At 41.0% G+C, this 27555-nt stretch overlaps 2 protein-coding genes across 4 annotated transcripts in view; both read left to right on the top strand.

Moving 5' to 3' along the window:
• The first annotated feature begins 1873 nt into the window (after positions 1 to 1873).
• fbxl20 (F-box and leucine-rich repeat protein 20) lies at positions 1874 to 18714 on the top strand. 2 transcript variants are annotated; one of them, XM_004552317.3, is made up of 16 exons: positions 1874 to 1971; positions 2229 to 2385; positions 7368 to 7429; positions 8273 to 8327; positions 8445 to 8519; positions 9435 to 9529; positions 9665 to 9733; positions 9819 to 9914; positions 10305 to 10431; positions 11166 to 11240; positions 11959 to 12089; positions 12468 to 12528; positions 12662 to 12706; positions 12795 to 12851; positions 12977 to 13189; positions 15292 to 18714. In XM_004552317.3, exons 2-16 carry the CDS (start codon positions 2344 to 2346, stop codon positions 15397 to 15399), a joined length of 1311 nt encoding a protein of 436 aa, XP_004552374.1. In that variant the 5' UTR covers positions 1874 to 1971; positions 2229 to 2343; the 3' UTR covers positions 15400 to 18714. The 2 variants fall into 2 exon arrangements, with proteins under 2 accessions (XP_004552374.1, XP_076739478.1); XM_076883363.1 differs by lacking the exon at positions 1874 to 1971 and having other exon boundaries at positions 2071 to 2385.
• A 2466-nt stretch (positions 18715 to 21180) lies between these two features.
• LOC101487267 (SH3 and cysteine-rich domain-containing protein 2) overlaps positions 21181 to 27555 on the top strand; it is a 79797-nt gene continuing 73422 nt past the window's right edge. Inside the window, exons 1-2 of one of the 2 annotated variants that reach the window (XM_076883361.1) lie at positions 21181 to 21537; positions 21621 to 21904. In XM_076883361.1, the coding sequence (XP_076739476.1) occupies positions 21821 to 21904 (84 nt within the window). In that variant the 5' untranslated portion in view covers positions 21181 to 21537; positions 21621 to 21820. Of the gene's footprint in view, positions 21905 to 27555 lie in introns of both variants that reach the window. The other variant, XM_076883362.1, reaches the window with a different exon arrangement.

Below are 27555 nucleotides of genomic sequence, written 5' to 3'. Positions count from 1 at the left end.
GAGGTTGAACCCCCGACCTTATTTCTGTTCGAAAATAGTACTATCATCTGCATCTCTATGTCACTGATATACAAGACCTAGACAGAATAAAGCTAGTCGGGTATTTAATGCCTTACCTGTAACTGAAATAGGAAACCAGGTAGCTCCCACAAATTACATATTAACAGTATTAAAACGTTGAGGTCCAATGAACAGTACTAGAGGGCACATTTGTTTGGATTATTCCTTTAGGGATAAAATTGTCTTCTACAGTGCACTTCTTTCTGAGTGTGTATTTTGTAGCTTAACACATTTGCATATACACTCATAAGTGATTTTATTAGGTACACTTTGCCAGTACTGAGACACTTGCCTTCAGAACTGCCTTAATTATTCATGGCACAGATGCAATAAGATCCTGAAAACGTTTTGATCCATATTGACATCATAGCATCTCACAGTTGCTACAAATTTGTCATCTGCACACCCATGATATACATCATTATACATCACATCCCAAAGAGGCTCTATTGGATTGAGATCTGTTGATTCTAGAAGCTGTTAGAGTACAGTGAACTCACTGTCATTTAAGGAAACCAGTTATTTGAGCTCTGCAAAATGGCATGTTATCCTGCTGGAAGCAGCCATCAGAACATCCAAAGATCCAAATGTTGCAAGACTTATCAGACCAGGTAATATTTTTCCAAGGTTTGATGTATTGTGCATTCATGATTGCTCTTCATATATTGGTTGTGATGAGTGGTTATTTGAGTGGCTGTTGCCTTTCACACAGCTTGAAGCAGTCTGGCCACTCTCCTCTGACCTCTGACATCAACAAGCCATTTTCACCCAGAGAACTGCTGCTCACTGGATATTTCCTCTTTATTTTGGACCATTCCCTGTAAACCCTAGAAACAGTTGTGTGGGAAAATCCCTGTAGATCAGCAGTTTCTAAAATACTCACACCAGACTGTCTGGCACTAACAACCAAGTTACATACAAAATCACTTAAATAACTTTTTCTTCTCCATTCTGATGATAAATTTGAACTTCAACAAGTCTACTTGACAATTCTAGCAGCTTAAATGCATTGAGTTGTTGCCATGCAAGTGGTTGATTAAATAGCTGCATTAAAGAGCGGTTGAACAGATGTATCTAATAAAGTGGCCAGTGAGTAAAGAACAAAAGATGCAAAGGTCCTCTTCAAATTCAAACCTTGGGATTAAAAACCCCCCAAAAAAGTATATTATTTACACACACTTTAAAAGGGGGTTCTTTATCCTTAGGGGCATCAGGAGATAATTGTTCAATTAAAAATAGCTGTTTTCTTAAAGTTACAGAGCACCAGACCCCAGTCAAACACTACTATTTGCGTATTAGAAATTAAGGGAACATATTAGCTATCACTAGCTTTGCTATAAATATATTGATGCTCAGTGTTGTCTGGCGTGTTAGTTTTACGCTCTACGATGACGCAGTATTACGAGCTGTCGTCCTTGGATGCTGATTGGACCCGCTGTTGACGAGGGGTGTGCCCGAGGAGAAACGAGGAAGTGGCGTTTCCCTATTGCAATAACAAAGTTGGAATGTTTAATAACAGCAGATGAGATAGAATAATCTAAAAACGAGTGTTAACCGTTACTGATAGTTAATAAAATGCCGAACTCACAGGTTCTATTCTGGTTTTAATACTGTTTTTAATACAGTGGAAAGTGGCAGTGCACTCAGACATGCACTTCACTTTAGATGTTTTTGTTTCATACTATAAGAGAAACATACTTTTTTAGCCTATGTTTTCTCACAAAGTCTGTATGAACTTTAAGTCTGATCTAACTTTTTAATTATCACATGTGGCCCCAAACCCTCGATAGGTATTCATGCTACGTGTGCGGGCAAATGGTTGACACCCCACTTTGATATTTATATTTGCTCCTCTGTGAGCTTTGGTTAAAGGAGCAGTCAGAGAGCAAGAAATAGTGCGCACTGAGCAAGGTCATTATATTTATTATTTTTCATATTAATGTTATTTATTTATTATGGATGTAGGGGTTGTACCGGCTGAATTTTAGTCTGCCCCACTGCTGTCGGGCTATTGTGTGGATGGAAAGAAAGCTGTGCTTATAGGGGGAGGAGGAGGTGAGGGCGAATCGAGCTGATAAGAGAAGTGGCTTATGGCTGGCTGGCTGCTGCTCGTAACCCATATATTTTGTTTTTATCGGTAACAAGAGGTTTTGTGGTTCGTGGTACAGGTCAAAATACATCAAGCTACCGAGAGGACGGTAGCATGATAATCGTGGAGAGGGCCCGTATCTGCATTTTACTGCGCCTACACCGAATCCATTGAGTCGGTTACCAGCGTCCGACATGGGGAAGGAGGTAAATGGTGTTTCGCGGAGCCGGTTTGAGGTGAGTTAATTATTTCCATTAACTGACAGTCACTGAGACACATTAAAAATAGCCGATATAACCGCTACGATCCGGGCCTGCGTGTTGACTGTTGCTATAATTATTATAAAACTGCGCTTATGGGGAGGCTATTGATGCAGCTTCCGCAGTCAGTATTTGGGATTAGGTCAAACACTGTTGTGTTGTTCAAGCAACATATAGGCTGTCGAGGCCTGGCGTGGAGAGGACGCACGTTAGTGTTTTCCACTAAAGCCGACGTGCTGCTCGCAGCCACTTTCAAGGCATTTTGAGTGCTCTTTAAACGTTGTCCTCGTTTCCCTTTGCGCCGTCAAAACAAAGACAATGAGGCTACAGAGAGCACGCCGAGGAAAGCTTCGACACACGTCAACATAATGAGCAGAAGTGGAGGATTTAGTGGTTTCACTTGGAAAAGAAGCTGCTTAAAATTATCCTCATATGCAGGATTGTTATGTTCCCCCCTTCTCTCTTTTGAGACCTCGTTATGTATGCTATATCTATAGCCGCTGCGGCGGTGGTGGCCTCAGTCTGCTACCTGCACCCGGTGTTAGCACAAAATATCTGAAAATAGTGCCGAGCTATTACAGTGTAACACACATCATAACCTACACTCGTCTCAAAAGGCCCATATGTACGCTGTCTACCTACAGTGTCGTTGTTGGGGTTTTTTTCCCCCCAATGCAAGGCTATTACCATAAACTTTGTGTCGCAGCCGCGCAAGCGTAGCTCAATATTTTGGTGCGAACTTATATACAAACAAATGTATCCGGCCACTGACATTGGCCTGTATAGCCCGAGCATTTGATGTTGTTTAATCCCCAGTTAGCGTGGGATTTGTGTGTGTGGTTTTATTTATTTTTAACGGTGAACAGCTGACGACTCAGGCCGTTACCTTCTGGCCCGACAGCTGCGGCGGAGCTGCTGTTTAAAGGTATCTGGATTTAGGAGAGGGGAGAAACGGAAATGGCGATGTTTTGCCTTCAAGATAAAAGTTTCTATTTTTCAAACATTCTGTAGTTAAGGTTTTGTGTTTTGTTGTTGTTTTGTGTAGTTCACAAATTTATGTACTTGTTTTTTTTTTTTTTAACTTGAAGACATTTGATCTATTATAGCACCAATTCACAGCAACAGTTGCCTCAGGACACTTTTATATTGTAAGGTCAAGATCTTCAAATTTTTTAAGAAACCCCAATGATAATATGACCACCAATGAGGGAGCACTTGGCAACAGTGGGAAGGAAACACTGAATTTTAACGGGAAATAAACCTCTGGCAGAACCATGCTCGTGGAGGGACAGCCATCCACTGTGACCAGTTGTGGGAGCAGAGAGAGATGGCAGAAAAGGCAAACTATGGGAGATAAGCTGAATTTAATAATTGCCAACATGCAGTTGTGGTGTATGGACACATGGAGGGTGAAAAGAAATGAGTGAAGAGGAAATGGTCAGTGCATCATGGGAAGCCACCCAGCAGCCTAAGCCTGTTGCAGGAGCTGGATAGTTGAAGGCTCTGCTTCCTATTCTACTTTTAAAAACTCCAGGAAACACAAGTAAGCCTGCTGTCTAAGAACAAAATTCTACATAAGCATAACAATGTACTATGAAGGCTTTAAGATATGACTGGGCCTAATTATTTTACATTTTGTGTGTGTGTGTGTGTGTGTGTGTGTGTGTGTGTGTGTGTGTGTGTGTGTGTATATATATACATACATACATACATCTGATTACGTACATCTGATTTTTAGGAAGTAAAAAAAATAAAAAATCTGGGTATCGACATATCAGCCAGCAGTATGAAAATGGATGTTTTCATTGCTTATTAACTTTTAAGCAGTCTATTCAAAACACTAGATAATAACTTAAAGTGAAGATGCCGCTGGACTTTGCACCAGCAAATGATTAGCCGTGATCTGATCCGTTGGGGGCATCAGCTACTACTGTTCCATCAGATCCCATTGAACATACAAGTTGTACTTGGGTGTTTCAAGGAACCAATGCCAATCCTGACAATATTAGATGCTGAGTGACAAACTGAGTCCAAAGTTAGATGTTTGCCATCCAGAAGACTGCAGTTTGTGTCCTGTTTGTTCTTACCCACTATGTGAAGGGGTCCACTAAGACAAGCTAAGATAAGATGTGATGTAAATATTAAGTCAGGATTTGGGGAAATTCTTCAGTTACAACAGTTAAAAAACTAAAGTCAATGTAACAGAAATAGGAATATGTATCTAAAATAAACCTGGTATCTTGATAAGGTAAAGACTAATCTGAAATATAAATGCATATGTTAAAGAAAAATAAGTATAGTTTTAAATATTTACAAAATACTTATAAATAGAATATATAACAAGTAAAATATTTTCAGATCAACAACCATTTATATGTGGCAAGCATGATGTGTCATATTTGTTCCTATAACCTCATGCCATTGCCAAAGGACACTTAATGTATCTCTGTGAGACTCTAGCTGTTGACATATCTGCAGTCTTTGACCCCTTGGGAATGGGGAAGGGCTGGGATTCTGCAAAAAGGATCGAAACTGTTCTAAACAATGAAGCTGCTCAGCTGGACAAACTATGTGAAGCTTTGTAAATTACAGCTGTTGTTTTTTGTTTTTGACCTTTTTAAGTGGTTTGTGGTGGTGCAACATTTAGCACTGTCATCTCAAAGTGAGAAGGCCCTGGGTTCTGTGTGGAATTTGCTCGTTTGCCCCCGTGGCTCACAGATACTGCAGGTCAGAGAAATGGAAGTTGGGTTAATTGGTCATTCTAAATTGGCGATAGGAGTGTGGTCACACCGTGGCAGGGATCGACAGCGTCTGCTACTGTCAGTTGATGATATTGGCCAAGTAATCTATCAGTTGGGCTTAACTTATGATATGAGCTAAACAAAGCCTTTGTTGTTCACTAACCTAGGATTATAATTCCAAGCAAATTTAACAAATGGTATGCTCAGTAGCTTTTAGGTTTTGGTGGTTAGTTATAAGAAGCTTGAAACCAAATATGCTGGCTGGTAAGTCATCAAAAATGCAGTCTGCCAGTGAGTGTTTTATTTTGAAAGGCAGGGAAGGAAGTTGTGTTAAATACACAGCTCTGCTGCAAGCACTGAGCTGTTGCACTTTTATTCTGTTAACAAAAGACCACCCAACAGACTGGAAAAATAGATACTTAAATGGCCACTCATTGTATTCACTAATTAGAAAGAGTATGTAAACAACTATTTTGGAGGTTTAAACTGGTTTAAATTTCTGACCTTAAACAGGTCCCTTGACTTCACCATATTTAGTTGTGCCTAATTCAATCAGTGCATGTATGCAATAATAACCTAAAACTCAAATATAAGCCCCTCCTATCGATCAAACGACCAGGATTTAATTATTTATTACCAGGAAGGAATATTTACACATTTCCTAAAAATAAAATTACCCTTTGCCTCTGCAGTGGTTTACTACAAACTACAGAACACCCAGCTTGTTTTGTTTTTTGTTTGTTTGTTTGTTTTAACCCCCTGCATTACTGTTTATAACTGAGCAGTGGCCAAAACATAATGGTCACATTCATACTGCATCATTTTATGGTAGATTACAAAAGGGTACTGTGTATGGCTGTTGACCACGGACATCTGCTTCTTTTGAAACGGCCCTGGATTATTTGGCCAGAAAGCAACGCTCTGGAAGGCGTGCTGTCAGAGTCAATTTGCCCCAAATCCAAACAGAAAATGTCTGTCCCTTCTTACTCCCTCAAAATTTTACACGTCTGCGCTGGCAGGCAGCCCCCGCATACAGCTGTGTGAGTGTGTGTGTGTGTGCAGCTTGAGAAAGAGTTTGTGTTTTTATCAGAAAGACATAGAACAGCTTTGACCCCAAGATGCCTTATTTGGGTGTGCGCGTTTGTGTGCTTCGTAAAGATCCAGGCCTCAATTTCAACTGGCAGACGTGACAGTCTGTTTTTGTGAGTTGATGAATGGGTTTATGTGCACGTCCCTCAAAATCTGACGCTATTGTGTGGCTTCAGGATACACACCAATAATCAAAATAGAACTCTGTTGGGACCTTTAAATCATTCCCTTTGTTAAAACGGGGTAAATAAATCTTTCTTTTTGGAATTGGTGGTATTTGTTTCTATCAAGTAGTGCAAATAAGAATTGACAAACACCTTGTTGATCTTGTCATAAATCTTTTACCTCATGTAATTAACATGTGCCTTCTGCCACTTTTTATTTACAAGCCAGATCCGCCCCTGGTATAAACGTTTTGTTTTCTGAATGTTTGGAGAAAAATGGATTGAGCCAGATGTTACTTCATTCATCCTGTTGTGATTGAGTACGTGTTTCCAAGGACCATTGTCTCAACATCTTGCATTCAGTGATTTAGCACAGTATAATTTCCCACAAATTATGGGAACCCTAAATTCCTCAGTAAGAAGGGTGTGTGTAGCTGGGACTCAATAAATGCAAATTTATTGTCTCTTTGTTTACTGTGACTTTTTTTCTCTGAATTGGAGTCAAATTTGTGCTCACACAGCATGCAGTTATTTGTGTGGAAACCCATTTAGCTGTTTGCTGAAGCTCGAATTATTTGTCTTAGAGTCACAAAAATATATGGTACTGTAACCAATTCCAGTTTAAAGTTTCAGTACTTACTGTTTTGAACACTGGGTCTTACTCAGTAGCACGTGTACTAAGACGGATATGCATGCAGGAAAGATAAGATGAAAGCATAGGCCATCACAGCCTTGTAGTTGACAGTACAAAGTCCCACCTCGCTGTGGCCTGTGTTAGTTTATCTTCTGTCACCCTTTGTGTTTTCTGGGAATTGACATTGAATCCATCTCAGCTGATGAGATTATGATCTTTTATCCTTGCTTATGTGTTGGGGCCGTCCTTGAGTGAGGAGAGGGGATGAAAGGGGCCCCAGTCACTTTGTGATAGCCTCCAGGACTGATATTATCTTCTCCACCCTTTTAGATGTTCACAAATAGTGACGAGGCAGTCATCAATAAGAAGTTACCTAAAGAGCTGTTGCTAAGGTGAGTGATGTTTTGATGCACTTTAACTTACTTGCAGTTTTTTTTTTTTTTTTTTTTTTTATTGTTTGTTTTTTGAGGAAAGCAAAATTTGCATGTTGAAATTTCCACAGTCACATTCATGACTTTACTACGGCACAAAATCATACTCAAAGGCAGCACCTCCATCCTCTGTGTGTTACCCTAACACACGCAAATATTGTGTGTCTCACAATCATATCGTTTATGTTCACTTGCCCTTTTTAAACAAAGATTCCAAACACTAGGATGCCAATTTCTCTTGGCTCTACACACCCACTGCTCAACCAGTGCTAAAAGCATAATTACAAACAGGTGCTCGTGGTTATAAAACTTTTAAATTGATTTGAGAGAAAAAAAAAAGGGGGGGGGGGGGTGCTCACAAGCCTCTTAGCAAACAGCAAATGAAGGCCATAACTCAAACCTCGGCCTTGCCAGCCAAGCTGTCTGTGTTGCGGCTGCTGACTCTGTGCTGCTTGGCCTGGTGCAGTGCTGTGATTTGTGAGGCTGGCAGACTGCTGCAACTCACTGCATCCCTGCTTCAACCCCAATTCAGTTTTTTGCTGCATTGTAGGATCCTCTAATCGGTATCCAACTATATTCCTTAGAAAGAAATGCTTTCCCCGTCAGGACCTCACTTTAAGAAAACATATCTGTTCTGCAAGCAGGGAAATGTATTTTGATGACAGTAAAAGCAATATTAGCTGATTTAGTCAACACCACTCTGCTGTTAGGGGAAGCACACACAGGGTTGCGTTGAGGGCAGTAAAGAGGAAGCTTCTGGCAGCGGGGATCATGGTCTCTAAACCGTCCCTGTCTGTCTTCTAGAATCTTCTCCTTTCTGGATGTGGTGACACTCTGTCGCTGTGCCCAGGTCTCACGGGTGAGTCTGTGTTCACAAGGTGTGCGTGTGTGTGGTTTCAGTTATAGTATGTGTTCTGCGTGTGCATGCTAAATAACTCAGAATTTCTGTCCACTCCCCTCCGCTCCCTGCTTTTAGTCCTGGAATGTTCTGGCCTTGGATGGCAGCAACTGGCAACGAATCGACCTCTTTGACTTTCAGAGGGACATTGAAGTTGGTTCATTTCATTATATCTTATTACTAACAGATGCGATCATAAATGTTTGCAACTCCAAATATTAAAAACGAAATCATGCTTCAAATTTGACCCATCTGCCCTTCATGGTAGTCTTCTTACACAGAACTGTGCCCCTTAAAGTGCAGTTGCTATGTTTTTTGGGCCCCGCCTGGAAGTTCCACTTTTATCACCTTCACTGGATCTTCAGCTTGCAGTTTGTTTGGATCTCCTTGGGTGTATCAATAACCATCTATGGCCCTAGGTTTGAGCCTATCCCAGTATCAACATAGTTTTAATTGTGAAGAAGATGATGAAGTCAGAGACTAATTTGATGAGCAGGATGGTTTGTGGGTGAAAACTGTTTGGGTATGGTGTAAAACTGCATTTTTAGTACCACAGTTTAGGTTATTTCAGTCATATGTCCTCCATAGAACAGCTCTGGGGAATAGTAGAACTCCACTTTGACAGTCTAACCCTGCAAGATGAATTCTCAACCCCATCAATGTGTAAAAAATAATAAATAAATAATGACCAGTATGCTCCTGGTTGTACTCCCCTTATAAGCAGCCATGGTCTGTGAGTCACAGAACAATTTCTAACCACCAGAACACATTAATGCTGTGTCAGTTTTGAGATCCACAGAGAAATCGCAGATATGCGGTTTATGCGAACGTGACCTGCGATGAACTCTAAGAGACCAATGTAAAAATGGCTAGGAGGCTTTCTAGTGCAAGAGGAGTTGATCTTGAAGAGTAAATGAGCCAAATGTAAACCATGTGTGTCATCTTTGTTTGTTTTAGGTGGAGTCTGTGAACTTTATGATCGCAGCTTATATGTCACTTTATACTCGGTACTTTAAAGGTGCTGTAGAAACAAATACAGCAGAAAGAGTATGTTTCTTTTTGTTGCAGGGTCGAGTGGTGGAGAATATTTCAAAGCGATGTGGGGGATTCCTTAGGAAGCTGAGCCTGCGGGGTTGCCTGGGTGTGGGTGACAGTGCCCTGAGGTGAGTTTAGTGAGGACCTCGCCTAATTGAAATTCTCATACTAGTTCAGACCCTGAGGGGAGATAATGAGAGAAGTGCAGAATGACTGATATCACACAAATGTTTCTTTTTCTCTTTCTCTCTCTCTCTCTTTAGGACTTTCTCACAGAACTGCAGGAACATTGAGGTGCTTAATCTGAACGGTTGCACCAAGATCACAGACAGGTATAGTAACAGTCCATGCAGCAGTGCGGTTAATGTATCTAACATATCATAATACACTTTTTATCACTGTATTGTTCTTCTGCAGCACGTGTAATAGCCTCAGTAAGTTTTGTCCAAAGCTAAAGCACCTGGACCTCGCCTCGTGTACCTCCATCACCAACCTTTCACTCAAAGCGCTCAGGTATGGCCAGTTGTTATTTTGATATGCTGTTTTCCCACTAATTTTAAAGCACATATATCAAAGTGAACCTGTTATGTCTGTTCTTTTTTGTCCCTCTCAAACATAATGTTACAGTGGTGAATACCTTCTATTAAACATGACCATTTAGCTGAGTTCCAGAATAAATATATGAAGCCGGAAATTAGCTTAATAAGTCCCTTCAATCCTATGTACTACTTGTTGGCTGTGATTCATTTTTTCTTTTTAAACCTACACAAGTCACAGAAGAGATACGAATAATGTGAGAAGATTTCAATTTTGTTATGCATTTAACATTTCCCCTAATTGTCATTGCACCTTTCATTCTTTGCAAGTTTCCGCTGCTCACCCTTTTCTTTGTTCTATTCTCAGTGAGGGTTGTCCTTTGCTGGAGCAGCTGAACATTTCCTGGTGTGATCAAGTCACGAAGGATGGCATCCAGGCCCTGGTGCGCTCCTGCCCTGGTCTCAAATGTCTTTTCCTCAAGGGCTGCACCCAGGTACACACGTGATTATGTTATAATAAGTTGCTGGCAATTTCATTCTGTGTAACATTTTATTGAACACATTGGGGAGACCGTGGCTCAGGGGGTTGGGAATCGCATCTGTAACCGGAAGGTCACCGGTTCGATCCCTGGGCTCTCTGTCCTGGTCGTTGTGTCCTTGGGCAAGACACTTTACCCTACTTGCCTACTGGTGATGGCCAGAGGGGCCGATGGCGCGATATGGCAGCCTCGCTTCTGTCAGTCTGCCCCAGGGCAGCTGTGGCTACAACTGTAGCTGCCTCCACCAGTGTATGAATGTGAGAGTGAATGAATAGTGGTATTGTAAAGCGCTTTGGGTGCCTTGAAAAGCGCTATATAAATCCAATGCATTATTATTCTAAAACTTTTTTTTATAAGTCAAAGTAGTGACTTCTTAGGTGCTCTGTTTTCTATCAGTCAACACTGTAGTGAATAGGGTCCACTTTAATCTTAGACTTTTTGTCATCTTCCCTTTCACTAGTTCTTCTTATTTATTGCAAGAAAAAGTGGCAGCTGCACACATAAAAGAAAAATTTTCCCATGCAACAAAGCATACCATCAGGGACAGACATTGGATTAAAAAAAAAACAACAAAAAACCCAATAAATAAATAAAAAGAACAGTCTGCGCTGATTTAGTCTTTTTCTCTTATGAAATTCCTTATTGAGATATCAGTTTTCTTTCCCAATGCTTCCCAATCTTTTCCACAGCTAGAAGACGAGGCCCTAAAGCATATCGGAGCTCACTGTCCGGAATTGGTCACATTGAACTTGCAGACATGCTCAGTAAGTACATTTAACAAGAATAGAAGAAACACAGAACACGGACATCCAGACCCTAAAGCCTGCTCACACAATCCAGTTAGTCCCCTCTGCATCTCTTTCTCGTCTCATATCTCGTCTTTGATTTTTGTCATCGTTTCACTATAGCTTTCTTTTTGTTTTCTTTTTCTAAGCAAGCTTTCTTTTACCTGTTCTTAACATGTATATTATGAGTTTTCTAAAACACCACATACCAATATAATAAAAAAACTAAAATGTGTTACTTTTAATCATTTTACAACAATATCGACAGTAGTAGAAAGACACCATATCAATTGTTAAAACTAATTTTTTAAAATGTATGCTCTTTATGAATTTGATTAAATATTTCTTGACGGTTGTGGTGGGTAAATGCTCAAATGGAAAAGAGGGTAATTAAAAATAAAAACAGAACTAGGTTAAATACAAACTGTTTGTATTTAACCTAGTAAATAAAGAGCATCCCAAAGAAAGTGATGCTTTCATATTAATATGAAGTTGACACTTTGATATTATTCTGCTTTTCATTATAGTTTGTATAACTGATTTTGGACACAGGGTTGTACACTGTTTGCTTTTGCACATCTACCAGAGAGCACAACACAGAGAAGTTTTGCCTGGCATGTTTTTACATTTCACAGTGGATGTTGATTTGATTCACTTCCCTCATACACAAACACGTACTGTGTCTTTCTGTGAGCAGCAGATCACAGATGAGGGGCTCATCACAATTTGCCGGGGTTGTCACCGCCTGCAGTCTCTGTGTGTGTCAGGTTGTGGCAACATCACAGATGCCATCTTGCATGCTCTGGGACAGAACTGCCCCCGCCTCAGGTGACGTCACACACCTACACATCAAACTTTGTTCTGAGTTTTGCGAGAAACTGCAAAATATTTAATTTGTTTTACATAAAAATCCAACTAATCTTTGTTTCAAGAGTGTTTGTCCTGGCTGCCTGATGTTCGGGAGACTGTTCATACGCTTTCAAATTCCAAAAAGAAAGACCTGAATTCTCATTTTAAGCTTAAAGATTGCAGGATTGAGGTAATGGAATGGAAATAAAAGATATTACACTGACCCGTCTGCAGTACAGATATCTTGAGGCCTGTGACTGTAGAGCCAGTTACCTTTTTAAGTGTGAAAGAACTCAAAATTTTGGACTCTAAGTGATCCTTCAACTGTATAACTCTTCATTGTGTTCCTCCTTTTAGAATATTAGAAGTGGCTCGCTGCTCTCAGCTTACAGACGTGGGCTTCACTACATTAGCAAGGGTGAGTGTGGTGTCTGCCTCTTGGTTGCATTGCAGATAAATGGCAAGCAGAACTTTGGATCCAACAAAATCACTATGCATAAATCCATAGTGATTATGCAATCTCTTTTCTTCTCTGTTATTTCTCTCTATAGAATTGTCACGAGCTTGAGAAGATGGATTTAGAAGAATGTGTGCAGGTAAATAAACAATATGGTATATAATGGTTGAACTGTTTTCTCCTTTTCTTCGCTTAAGAGAATTTTGTTTCTTTCACTTTTGCATCAGATCACAGATGGAACACTCATCCAGTTATCTATCCACTGCCCCCGTTTGCAAGTCCTGGTAAGTGTGTGCTTGCCACTCAAACATATTTTGCTCCTGCAGCATTTTCAAGCATAATGTCATGGCTGTTTTCATAGACAGTTTAGTAATAGAGCATCTGTATTGGTACCACAATGTTCCTGCAGAGTCTGTCCCACTGTGAGCTGATTACTGATGATGGCATCAGACACCTCGGCAGCGGCCCCTGTGCTCACGACCGTCTGGAGGTGATAGAGCTGGACAACTGCCCCCTGATCACAGATGCCTCACTGGAGCACCTGAAGAGTTGCCATAGTCTGGATCGCATCGAGCTCTATGACTGCCAGCAGATCACTCGCGCCGGTATTAAGAGACTAAGGGTGAGTTGTGTGGGCTGCGAGTAATGAGTAAGTGCTTGTTCAGTTGCAGAATGTATGGTAAACACAAATTGTATTGCTGATGTAAATGTATTCAATTTCTTTTTGACTGAATAAATCTTACCACACTTGTGAAAAACACAATTTTCATAGGACTGTAAGCAGCCCTGTGGGGAAAAAACCCTAAATACATCCTTACTGCTTCTTCTTGAGTAAGTAGCAGCCGGGTGTTGCGAGTCAAATGCACTTGTTTAACTGATCATCAGCAAATGTGACCCCCACTATGAAAGCAGATGTTTCATAGTAGAGTTCGTAGTGATGTTTCATGGTATTTCCAGGAGTGGACGTTCCAGTCAATTTTCACTAAGATGACACAATGCAAAGAAAACCCAAGCACTAGATTTCAGACACTGCAGGTCTCAGTAAGCATTTTCAATGTTCATGACAGGACAATTGGGCAGAAATAAAAAACACTAAACAGACATGGCTTGTTTGGAAGGTTTGCCAGTAGAAAGCCTTTTCTCTCTAAAAATAGGCAGCATGGCTTAGGTTTGCAGATTTGCGTCTGAATAAATCACAAGGCATCTGGAAGAATTTCAGATAAGATCAGCGTGAGCATGTATGGTGGAAACAAAGTACTGCATATTAGCAGTATGTAACTTTTAAACATTTTGCAGCCACAGGATCTGGACACCTTGCAACCATTGAGTTGACCATGAACTCCTCTGTATACCAACATATTCTAGAGTCAAATGTGAGGCCATCTGTCCAAAAGCTAACTCTGAGCTGAAACTGGGTCATGCAGCAGGACAATGATCCCAAGCACAGCAGCATGTCTACAACAAAATGACTGAAAAAGAAAAGAATCATGGTGTTGCAAAGGCACAGCCAAAGTCCAGACGTAAACCTGACTGAAATGCTGTGGCCGTACTTTAAGCGAGCTGTGCATAAAAAAGGCAGTGTTGTAAAGAAGGGTGCGACATTCCTCCTCCAACATTCCTCCTCAGCAATGTTAGAGATGAATAAAGTCATCTTGAAAACAACTGATTCAGTTTATTGCTGCTAAAGACGGTTCAACAATTTATTGAATCATGGGATGGGTGTGTAGTTTTTTTTGGGTTTTTTTGTTTTTTTTACAGGATTTTTTTTTGTAAAAAACAAACAAACAAAAAAACGTGTTTTTTTTTTTTTTTTTTTTTCACATCATTTGTTAAAATCCAAATGTCTGTCTCAGCTAGAGCAGACATTTAACTACCTGGCACAAAGTTTGTGTGATTAACCTGTGTGTTGAGTTTTGTCACTGGTGTATGCTCTACCCAGGCACCAGGCTTTGTAAAAAGCATACAGAATATTTCAAGTAGTTGTAACAAGTAAAACAGACAACTCCTGTCGTGTGTAATGTATAAGGAAAAGGACAACTAAAGACAATGTCTGGACTTGATTCTCCCGACATTGTCCAGAGTTCTTGTGTGAAACCACTATGGATGTTTAGTTGTTTACCTTTGTAAACAATGCTGTGTAGCAAGAGCACAAACACTACCACAAAGGTATTGCATTCTTAGAGTTGCTTTGTCAGTCAAGCCATTTGTCCTTTTACAGAAGAATGCTGAAAATGCAAACTACTATCACTATTGATGTAGGAGGTTAGACTGGTGCTCTCTAACCTTTCCTCCTCATCAGCATGATCACGAAGTATAGATGTAATGCAGAGGGTGGAATCAGACAACACAGATTCATGCATTTTGTCCAAATGAAACTCTGTCTGAGTCATCGATCCACCCACATGAAGTGATGAATCAAAACTTAAGCTGTGAAAAACAAACTGTCTCCTTGACAGCAGTGAGTGAACACTCTGTCCAGATCAAGTCAGACTTCACTGAATCCTATGTTAGTCTTTGAATTTGAATGAAAATCAGACATAGCCTGACTGTGTCGACAGCAGTTTGACATCGTTTTTGATTACTGAAACAAAAATAAACTTGAGGTTTGCAGCAAAGCTATAGCTACTGGTGTACTAAATGTCCCAGAACAGCTTTCCACATATTTGTACGAGCGATTAATACATTTCCATCTGTTTCTCTCTCGTTTATGTTTTTTTACTACAGACTCATCTGCCTAACATCAAAGTGCATGCATACTTCGCTCCTGTCACTCCACCCCCCTCAGTCGGGGGCAGCCGTCAGAGGTTTTGCCGCTGCTGTGTCCTGCTATGATGTAAAGCGAACAGCCCCCTCTTCCCTCTCGCTGTGTCCCTCGTACATGCTCCCTGCAGCCAGTCACTTGACCCCTGACCTGCTCCCCCCCACCACTCCTGGCCCCTTGTCACAGACTACATGCTGGTGTGTCCCCCTTTTGGAGCTGCAGAGAGAGGGAGAGAGCCAAACAACACTACAGGATCTTGGGTAACCTTCCCCAAAACGTTCTTAAATCTTACCACTGCACACAAACAGAACATATACAATAGGCTTTAATACAAGCTCAAGTGAAGAGACACATTTACACAGATTAACTTTTGGAGGACATTCGTGGGCTGTGTTCAGTGGACACACCAGTATTACAAAGAAGTTTTATGTTTTAAAAAATGTTATCACCATTGAGGGATTTAACTCGTCATCAAATGAAGTACAACAAAAAATCCTAACGAATGAGTCCGTCTTTCAAACGGAAAACCATTACAGCTTTTTACTTATCAAGCACTTTGAGCTTTTAAACATGGCTGAAAGATCCCACTCAAACTCCCAAACACAATTCCCTTAGTGTTTAAAGGTCAACTCAACAGCTACCTCTAGACAGGAACTGCACTTGAGTACGACCAGTGTTCGCTTGGTTCTACAGGCTGTTTATTTCAAAAGAGGGGCAGCGATGTAGCCACCTAACTGCCAACATCCCCACAAGAATGCAGCAGAAACTTTGATTTTTTTAATGTTATTTTATTAAGAATACTTGCAGCTATTTGCACTTACAATAAAGCAATGATGAGACACTTTGCAAAACCGGCATCTCAAAATTGAAGACTACTAACAACTAACAACACACACACACACATAAATAAAAAAAATCCTCAATTAACGCATACACTGCGCTTGCAGCGAATATGCCCTCACCTCTCTCTGTCTCTCTCTCTGTTACAATCAGAAGCTTCAATATAGTGCAGAGGAAAAATAAAAAAGAAGACAAAGTTTAATATTTTTCTAAAAATGGACAATTAAGGCTTACAAGTGGGGACTTGAGAAGATGCCAAATGTTGCATGTAACACCTCTAGTTTTTTAAAATCTCAATGTAAATATGTGAGGACTGCGGGAGTCAGAGAGTTGAAGCCAGATAAACAGCAACATGATGATATGAGACTGGGCAGAAATTACCGTCGATGAGTCTTTCTGAGGAGTCTCGAGCATGCTTGTTTACGTGCAGATGTGCGTGAGAATATGTGCTGGAGCTTTTGGAGAGTAAAAAAAAATGACCCAGTACTCGATATGGAGTGAAACAAACTGATGCTGGCATGTGAAGGCTCATGTCAACAAAAGAAGACGTTAAAAAGATACTTTTTTTTTTTTCTTTTCTCTTTTGTCAACAAAAAAGGTCCGACCGCATTAATTCATGGTGTCAGACCAGGACAATGGAAAGAAAAAGCCAACTGAAAACAATCAAAGTAAAGCTATTTTCAGTTAGTTTGATTTCATTAAGTCAAGCTTGTTTTCGAGTCCTTGATGGTTCCAATGACGAGGAACTGGTGAACCCCACGCAGTGGTGGAAGGATGTGCTTGATGTTGGAGTGGCATCTGCGACTTCTCAACTTCTATGAGGCCTTTCAGGGGACGGAGTGATAGTGTGCTGCACCCTGCCACCTGTGACCTCCTCAGTCTGTCTGGGACCAGTGATGCTGCAGGAGGTTACAACCAGATCAGACTGGTGGAGGAAGTTGACTGAATCTTGAGCGCACAGCTCTGGCCTGCTGACAGATATGATGGAATGATTTTTGTCACAAAAGAGGGCTATAATGGACTTCAGCCCCCTCCCCTGCCCTTTAAAGTATTGGCGCCTTTTCTTATGGATTATCTTGTCCTACACTTGCACCGGCTTCATTCATTATCTCCTGTTCCCTTTTCATTTTATAAATGTGTCTTTTACTGCTTTCTCCTCTACACGATTTTCCTCTGGAGCTTTCTTTGTTTTTCTGTTTTGCTGTGGTTTGGATTCTGCCTGTTTGTGTTTGAAGTCACAAGTTCAGTGTCTCCAAGTTGAGTTTGAGCCCTCTTCCAGTCCTTAGTTTTGATCTGATGGAGTTTGTTTTTATCCAGAGTTTATTGTTAATGTCCAGAGTGTAGTCTTTGTCCAGGAGAAGTGTTCGCACCAGTGCAATTGTTTGAAATGTTAAATGTGAGTCAGATTTATTTTTTAATTTCTTTTAATCTAGGGCTAACGGTCACAATGACGTGTATGTATGACGTACGGTCTGCTTATTGAATGTTTCCATCAAGGAGAAGGACGGAAAGATTTTCTTTTCCCCCCGTTAAGTGTGCTTTTCTCTTCTTCATTTTTATGCCTTGCCGTTCCAAATGGGATCCGTCCCATAATGCACCTATCCAAATGCTTCAATACAACAAAAACAGGAAAACTCACTGCAAAATTTTGATTACCTGCAAATGCCCCTGTGCTTTGGTTTTGATGTGCTCAGCAACAGGCATCTATCACGCAAAATGCAGAGTGATGATTCTGTTCGGTGTGTCTACGTGCGTGCAATTTGACAGCTATGACAAGCAGGATAATACAAGCCGAGATGAATCCAGTGTAATCCAGTCTGATCTGTTTTGTTTGAATGGGGTTTATGGGGGATTAGAGAAGAACCAAGAGTCAAAATGGTGGAGTAATGTAATGCACTCTGTCACTGTGCTCTGGTTTTAAGACTGTTAACTCAAGGAAAAAGAAAGTCAGGGACTCTAGTCTGTGAGCTGGGATGTCAAATCTGCTTGTCCTCGTCGTGCACCAGTTAAGTCATAAACGCATGCCGACAACACGGACTACAACTAATAGTACTCAACTTGCTCCTGAAGGTTTTATATATGTACAAAAGAAATGACTTGTCACCTGTTTTTTATTTTTTTTTTTTTTGTTTTGTTTTTTGTTTTTTTTCCTTCTTTTTTCATGGTACAGAAATACACTACAGGCTCTACACAGCAAAACACCAGACTTATTTTCCCTTACAGTAACAAAACACCTTTGTGTGTGCGTGTGTCAGATCTTCCACCAGTTTACACAGAAGTCGAGCTGTTACGCTCTGGGTCCGTTTGTTTGATCCTAAACACTGGAGTAAGGTTGTGGATAAGGACAGAGGCAGAGGGCAACAGGTGAACTTACAAGTGTGTGTTCAGGGTAGATTGGCACCTGAGATATTTAAACAAAAAAAAGTTTTGACAATGACTGTAGTTAAATTACTGTAAATCTCTTTTTTTCTTTTTTTTCTTTTTTTACAATTAACCGATTATAAATGAATATGTACGTATGAATAAATATATACCTATATTATTAAGAGTTGTTTGCACCTTGTTCTCACTTTGTGGTTAATGGTGGTTTATCATCGCAGCAGTAGATGGCAGCAATGAGCCACTCTCCTCTCTGCTGCTATGATTTCAGCTCTCAGCTTATTTCAGGATCCAGTTCTGAATCAATTATTCAATAAGTAATTGACTTGCTTCAGTTAGGAAAAAAACTGGTTAAACTAGAAGCCCCAGACTGGAATATATAATAATTATTATTAATATAATTTTTTTTTATTCTTTTTTTTTTTTCTTTAGCTACGTGTCAAATAGAAGTAAATGTGGCTGTCGTAAAGGAAAAATACAGGTGGTATTGATTTCAATCATAATGGAAAACGTGAGCCAAAATGCACAAAAACCCTGAAACTGAAATAAAATGAATCCTCCTCTGATTTTTAAATATCTACCAATACCCCTGCACTCCTAACATGACGTGCCCTAAAGTCTCTTCCAAACATGGAAAAGCCTTACAGCAAAAAGCAAACATTTGAAATATGAACAATACTTTTTCGTGTTTAGCATAGCATTAATACATGTCTAAATTTATTTCTTGATTTCCTGTAATGTTAGTGTGACTAGAGATGAATCCAAAGACATAAGTTCTTCCTGTATGCCTTAATTAATTTGTCAGGTATTCATATATACATGTAACTCCTCAGGCTGTCTACATGGCTACAATAACATTTCTACAATATATTAAAAAAACAGTTATCTGAAGACTCAGGTCAGGCTACCAGAGCCTCAAAGTCAGTGACAGTCTTTAAAAAGGTCTGATTGTATCCTTTATTCGAGATCGAGCTTATTATAAAAGTATTTTAATCACAAATGCAGACAAGCAGTTGGGTATAGTGAAAAACATTGTCACATTGGTGACTGTGGGTTCAAATGTGAGCTCACAACATACTGCATGCAAAGTCATGCAGCTATGTTTGTTTGCACTTACATTCAGATGTCTGAGGTGGAGGAGCAGATGAACAATCTGTATCAATTTAATGCGATGGAAAGAGCTGCAGCCCTGGTCCTGTAGCTGCACCATGACGACCGCTGTCAGGACTGGGATCTGTCCTCCGCCGCATGGGACTCATTTTGTTCCTCTCATCCTCCCATTGTTTCCTCATGTGTCTAAATCAGTAAGAGATCAAATGTGTTTTCACTCCGTTTTAATGTTCATTTTTAGCCGGGGCGTGTTCTGGCACCTGGGGTATCACATGGAGGATGAAAGGTGAGTAGCTTTGAGGGGAAAATTGAAATGAGTGTGTGTGTTTCCCTCATTCAGCTCTCTCAGCTGTTCTGAGTTCAAACATTGTTGGATCAGATCACAGCTCATAGCACAACACTGCACCGAGATATTTAACTTAAGTTTATTTTTAACAGCAGACACTGCTATACACTAGAAAACTGAATGCTTTTTTGTTTTGGGTTTCTCTTTTTTTAAAACTTCCAGCAGTCACTCTGTTGTGTGCTGTTCTCTGGCTCTGAGTGAAGCAATAATGAATGTGATAACAGAGGCTTCCTCTCGTAGCCTTTCTTCTTCCTCCATTCTCTAGCACACCCCCGCCCAAAGAGTTTCTGACAGGAAACTTTGATGTCAGCCTTTGGAGAAAAAACGCTTTGCAGACAGAAGAAGAAGGAAAAAAAACTTGAATCAAATTTAGAAGTCCTTCTCCATGCCACTCTGTTAATATTAACATTGAACTCCTTTTGAAATGCCATTATTATTTAACCCACCCTGTCTGTCACCTGTGTGTTTTATAAAGGAGAGAAGCAATAGGAACTTGTCCCAGAACGCTGATTAAACCAGGTAGGAAATGAGATTGCATTTAAAAGCAGGTAGCAATACTGATGCCACTTTAAATTAAGCTTTAATTCTGTGGGCAGCAGCTGGTAGCCACACTTTCAGTATTCACTGCTGTAGGGTGCAGGCAGAAAATGAAGAGGAATGGATGATAACAGAACAAAATTGTCTCAATATAGTTTCTCTAAAACTCCGAATAATTCTAACACAGCTCAGCCTATACTCATTGCTCTTCTTCTGAAGAGGAAGATGCCTGCTCTGATTCACTGCTTAATCAAGCAGCAGAAGGCTCTCTAGCGTCTTGTGTGTTCTTGTGGCTTCTTAATTCCTTTTTGCATGTCTATCTAACGTATAGCCTTAAAATCGCAATATATTTTTAAAAGATATCCGTGTCTGTGAGTTACTGTATGTAATCACACTTACTATTTGTAACTACGCGTCTATGGCTGCACCATGGAGGCGCATAGAATTAAACAGCAGCTCTGACACACACACACACACACACACACACACACACACACACACACACACACACACACACACACACACACACACTCAAGACGCAAAATCCGAGCAGCAGAATGAAGTGCTGCTCTTGCTTTTACTCCAGAACAGAGAAAATTTTAAGCTAATGTATATTTGGGTTTTGAATAAGCTTCCGCCCGTGGCCGTCAGTCTTGATTTAGACTAAATGAATCCCGGTAGAGTTGTAACAAATAAAAATGCCCCAATCATGCGCCTCAGACGCATGGAAAGGCGTGCCTCAGAATGCGCTTAAATTTAAGTCTGTGCAGCGGTGAAGGACACAGTTCGCTTTGGATTTACACCTAGCGAGTTCCTCCAGAACACAAGCTGATGACGATTTGGATATGATTTTATTTCGCTGACATTCTCATATTCACACAGCGACATTTTTTGCTGATTTGAGCCGTATTTGCACCTGGAGGACGGAGGAATTGTGCCACATTGGAGCTTTCCGGTGCGCGTCAGCGGGCGACACAAAAGACTACCCACACGCAAGGTTCAGCCGTTTCCTGAATACCCATCCTCACGTGGCATAAATGAGATATTAACAGCTGGTGAATTTATAACCTGTTCTCACAGATCATAATAAACCCAGAAACGTGTTCTGTGGAGTCGGTGGCCCTGAGGCGCGCACAAATCCCTCTGATGTGGATCTGTCACACTTTGTCAGTCTTTTAAATGGCTAAATCCGGAAATCTTCTACCGACTGGACTCTATTTGAGGAGTTAAAACTTTTGCTGTTTGTGTCTCGAACGACGCTTCCCACTTCTACACCAATTATGACCGAAAACAATGAGATGGAGTGCGACTCGGAGCTCCAGCGCTCTCCAAGCAATATGCCCATCCAACCAGTGACTTCCAAGGCAAGTACCTAAATTTGGAGTTTGGTTCTTTTTCAGATGCCATGCAGATCATAACATACACGTATTTGTGCCTAACGAATCGAAAAAGAACAGTATCAGTAGACATAAGTGAGTGACTTTGCTGAGTAGTTAAATGCACACACTGAACTATTAATAAGAAGACTTATTTTATTCATTTTAAGTGTATTCTTCTCCTTTGATGGTTTTCTCCACCTGCATCTCCACCGTTTATGTAATACTAATAACAACACAATTGCAGTAGTATTCATCACGACTGCGTCACTATAGATGTAACCTCACACGTCAGGTGTGATGTCATACTGTCTCTCTTTCTGTCAAAATCCATTAGAAGCAGGCGCACACAAAAGGGTTCAAGTGTGTGTTTTTAATGACTATTAGGCAGCAAAACCAACATGTAATAATGGAAGTGTTTAATGCTTTTGTCCATTTGTTATTTTAATTTGCTTCTTTTTTGATGAGCTGCAGTTTTTTTGCGGACATTGCAGCACTCACGCTGTTTCTTCTATGCTGGCAGCAAGTTTATATTGCAATAAATAAGACGCTGCATTTGCTTATGTGAATTTTGTGTCTGTCATATACACAGCTACTAGTGTGCATGTCTAAGATACAAATGCCCTTTCAGAGGGTCTTTATGAATCCATTTAATTTGTTCACTCAGCTATATAAACAAAGATTTGGGGCTGCCCTCCAAGCTGTGGAAGCTTTCCCGATGTCTGCTTCTTAATGGAAGGACACATAAGATCAACCAGCTTGATACAACTTTCCCTAAGTCAAATCTACCCTATGACTCTTTATGCCACCCACACACAAACACATGCACGTTGCTGACATGTTTGGAGGAAAGTGACACTCCGTGCAGCACAGTCACATACTTCACCAGCCTCAGACTGCCTCTGTGCTTCATCTAAATGTTTGATGTCCTCTTTGAAAGCATACAAGTTGACGTTGTTACAAGCAATTTTAACACCACTTACTCCAGGCGTTCTACTCCAGCTCTCCTCTTCTCACCAGCTGCTACTGGTGAAAACTGGGTGTGAGCCTGTTCCAAGCTGGACTGATTGGTATTCAAATGATTCACCGGTTCGCTCTGGCTTCATCGTGTCACAGCCCTCTATAATAAAAAAAAATTAAAGCTGCAAGCAGCGTTATGAGGGCCCTCGCACCCCCGGCACGTCGAGCCACTGCCAACACCTCAAACCGGCACGTCCGATGTGATGTCACATTGATGGATTTCATGCTTTTAATCACCAGCTAACATTTCATCTTATTCAACCAGGATTATAGTCATGCCACTAGGTGGCGCTCTAACCATTATTGACAAATAGCATAACAAACATTTCCAAGCTCGAGTCTCATCACACCTGCGACCTTTGGGAGAGATTGGACATTGTGTTTTTGAGTGACAGCAGATTAGTGCTTTTTGGCGAGTGACTGAAACTCTACGTGCCGCCATGACCACCCCGTTTCCCTGAACGGAAAAAGCTTCGCAATTTAACATCACAAAGGTCTTTAGATTCTACACACTGAAGAATGCTTCAATATGATGAAATCCCTTGGAGGAGTTCGTCAAAGTATGAGGCCTGAAAAGGGGGGGAAATGTCATCAAAATTACACATTAATTTTAAAATGGCTGCCTTCCTGTTGGATTTGGGATATTGCTCCAAGAGACTTTTTTGTACATCTTGATATCTTACACAAGCTTACCAAGTGTCAGACTCATAGATGAAACACAGAGCAGGGGCTGATGTTTTGAAATATTGTAGGGGGCGCTGTGGAGCCATTTTGCGCTATTCAAGGAAAATGGTTACATAACAACAATGCCTTCAGCCATTTGGAGGTGTGTGCCAAATTTCAAGCCTCTATAAACTTTCCAAGCCCCTCAAAAGCCACTTCATCTTTCATGATGAACCGCGTTGCCACCAGGGTGCGCCGTTCAGTTTAAAGTCACAATTTTTGCACTGAAGCATCACGAGGGACTGATGGTGATATTCACCGCTTTTGAGGTGGCCACGATCAACCTGTGAAAATCAGTACAACAAAGTTAAAGCCATGACATTTCCTGTTGCCACTAGGTGGCGCGGTCCGTATTTCCGACAATGGGCATATCAATCTGTTCAGGGCGGGTCTGACATCATGCCTGTAAAGTCTGGTACTGATCAGACTGGATTTCATTGAGTTATACTAATTTGTTTCTTCATGGCGTGACATCAAAGTTCGCCATGCTGCTGGGGTCACACCCTTTCGTGAAAAGTCACAGTTTTCACTGTAACCCAAGACCAACTCCTTAAGGCTTTCCTGGAGAAATTTGAGGCTGCAGATGTCACCCATCACAATACTGTACCCCAAAGTGTAAAACATGACATTTCCTGTTCCCACTAGGTGGCGCTGTCCTTGATGTCAAATATGGCAGTTGAAATATGTTCAGGGGTGGAGCCTTATCATATGTGTGCTCTTTGGTCCAGATCGGAACATGTATGACAGAATGAGAGGCAATAAGATTTTCATGGCGAGTCATCAAAATTCGCCATGGCGCCACGGCCTCATACTATTGTGAAAACTCAAAAGCTCCGCAATTTAACATGGCACAAGGGTGTAGTTGACACTGTCCAAATTTGAAGCTTATAGGACCAAATCCCAAGGAGGAGTTCGTTAAAGTTCGAGGCATGGAAATGGTAAAATCAGAGCCAAAATGTCACCTTCTCTTCCAAATGGCGGACTTCCTGTTGGGTTTGCGTCAATGGGCCCACTGACTTTTTTGTTCGTCTTGGCATGATACACATGTGTGCCAAATTTCATACATGTAGCTCAAACGATGTGGTTGTAGGGCTGCATTTAACAAGGCATAGGTGGCGCTGTAGAGCCATTTCCCAGTGCTCATATGTAAAACCATTAAAATACAAAATTTTTCACCAAACCTGGCATGTGTGCAAAATTTCATGAGTTTTTGAGCATGTTTAGGCCCTCAAAAAGGCCCTTGTTTGGGGTGAATAATAATAATAATAATAATAATAATAATAATTAAAGCTGCAAGCAGCGTTATGAGGGCCCTCGCACCCCCGGCGCGTCGAGCCACGCCCAACACCTAAAACCAGCACGTCCGATCTGATGTCACATTGATGGAATTCATGCATTTAACCACCAGCTAACATTTCAACTCATTCATTCATGATTAGTTAGTCGTTCCACTAGGTGGGGCTCTAACCATTATGTACAAATGGCATAACAAACATTTCCGAGCTCGAGTCTCATCCCGCCTATGAGCTTTGGGAGAGATTGGACATTGTCTTTTTGAGTGACAGCAGATTACTGCTTTTTGGCGAGTGATTGAAACTCTACGTGCCGCCATGACCACCCCGTTTCCCTGAACGTAAAAAGCTTCGCAATTTAACATCACAAAGGTCTTTAGATTCCACACACTGAAGAATGCTTCAATATGATGAAATCCCTTGGAGGAGTTCGGCAAAGTATGAAGCCTGAAAAGAGGGGAAAATGTCGCCAAAATTACACATTAATTTTAAAATGGCTGACTTCCTGTTGGATTTGGGATATTGCTCCAAGAGACTTTTTTGTACATCTTGATATCTCCTATAAGCTTACCAGGTTTCAGAATCATACATAGAACACAGAGCAGGGGCTGTGGTTTTGAAATTTTGTAGGGGGCGCTGTGGAGCAATTTCGCGCTATTCAATGAAAATGATCACATGCCAACAAAGCCTTCATCCATTTGGAGGTGTGTGCCAAATTTCAAGCCTCTATAAACTTGCCAAGACCCTCAAAAGCCACTTCATCTTTCATGTTGAACAGCGTTGCCACCAGGGTGCGCCGTTCAGTTTAAACTCACAATTTTTGCACTGAAGCATCACGAGGGACTGATGGTGATATTCACCGCTTTTGAGGTGGCCAAGATGAACCTGTGAAAATCAGTACAACAAAATTAAAGCCATGACATTTCCTGTTGCCACTAGGTGGCGCTGTCCGTATTTCCGACAATAGGCACATCAATCTGTTCAGGGCGGGTCTGACATCATGCCTGTAAAGTCTGGTACTGATCAGACTGGATTTCATTGAGTTATACTAATTTGTTTCTTCATGGCGTGACATCAAAGTTCGCCATGCTGCTGGGGTCACAGCCTTTCGCGAAAACTCACAGTTTTCACTGTAACCCAAGACCAACTCCTTAAGGCTTTCCTGGAAAAATTTGAGGCTGCAGATGTCACCCTTCACTATACTGTACCCCAAAGTGTAAAACATGACATTTCCTGTTCCCACTAGGTGGCGCTGTCCTTGATGTCAAATATGGCAGTTGAAATATGTTCAGGGGTGGAGCCTTATCATATGTGTGCTCTTTGGTCCAGATCGGAACATGTATGACAGAATGAGAGGCAATAAGATTTTCATGGCGAGTCATCGAAATTCGCCATGGCGCCACGGCCTCATAGTATTGTGAAAACTCAAAAGCTCCGCAATTTAACATGGCACAAGGGTGTAGTTGACACTGTCCAAATTTGAAGGTTATGAAATGAAACCCCAAGGAGGAGTTCGCAAAAGTTCGAGGCATGGAAATGGCAAAATTAGAGCCAAAATGTCACCTTCTCTTCCAAATGGCGGACTTCCTGTTGGGTTTGCGTCAATGGGCCCACAGACTTTTTTGTTCGTCTTGGCATGATACACATGTGTGCCAAATTTCATACATGTAGCTCAAACGATGTGGTCGTAGGGCTGCATTTAACAAGGCATAGGTGGCGCTGTAGAGCCATTTCCCAGTGCTCATATGTAAAACCATTAAAATACAAAATTTTTCACCAGACCTGGCATGTGTGCAAAATTTCATGAGTTTTTGAGCATGTTTAGGCCCTCAAAAAGGCCCTTGTTTGGGGTGAATAATAATAATAATAATAATAATAATAATAATAATAATAATAATAATAATAATAAGAAACGGAGCAGATACAATAGGGCCTTCGCACTCTCGGTGCTCGGGCCCTAATTAAAGCTGCAAGCAGCGTTATGAGGGCCCTCGCACCCCCGGCACGTCGAGCCACGCCCAACACCTAAAACCAGCACCTCCGATCTGATGTCACATTGATGGAATTCATGCATTTAACCACCAGCTAACATTTCAACTCATTCATTCATGATTAGTTAGTCGTTCCACTAGGTGGCGCTCTAACCATTATGTACAAATGGCATAACAAACATTTCCGAGCTCGAGTCTCATCACGCCTGCGACCTTTGGGAGAGATTGGATATTGTGTTTTTGAGTGACAGCAGATTACTGCTTTTTGGCGAGTGATTCAAACTCTAAGTGCCGCCATAACCACCCCGTTTCCCTGGACGTAAAAAGCTTCGCAATTTAACATCACAAAGGTCTTTAGATTCCACACACTGGAGAATGGTTCAATATGATGAAATCCCTTGGAGGAGTTCGTCAAAGTATGAAGCCTGAAAAGAGGAGAAAATGTCGCCAAAATTGCACATTAATTTTAAAATGGCTGACTTCCTGTTGGATTTGGGATATTGCTCCAAGAGACTTTTTTGTACATCTTGATATCTCCTATAAGCCTACCAGGTTTCACATTCATACATAAAACACAGAGCTGGGGCTGTGGTTTTGAAATTTTGTAGGGGGC

This window comes from Maylandia zebra, linkage group LG4, assembly GCF_041146795.1.
Source record: "Maylandia zebra isolate NMK-2024a linkage group LG4, Mzebra_GT3a, whole genome shotgun sequence".
In the NCBI taxonomy this organism is placed as follows: Eukaryota; Metazoa; Chordata; class Actinopteri; order Cichliformes; family Cichlidae; genus Maylandia; species Maylandia zebra.
This window is presented reverse-complemented; position numbering and strand designations above follow the sequence as displayed.

Bases quoted from the DNA above. Each gene is read 5' to 3' on its own strand.
- fbxl20 (XM_004552317.3), top strand. From the start codon at position 2,344: ATGGGGAAGGAGGTAAATGGTGTTTCGCGGAGCCGGTTTGAG. The intron at 2,386-7,367 runs GTGAGTTAATTA...CCACCCTTTTAG, and splicing joins TTTCGCGGAGCCGGTTTGAG to ATGTTCACAAATAGTGACGA. The intron at 12,707-12,794 runs GTAAATAAACAA...CTTTTGCATCAG, and splicing joins ATTTAGAAGAATGTGTGCAG to ATCACAGATGGAACACTCAT.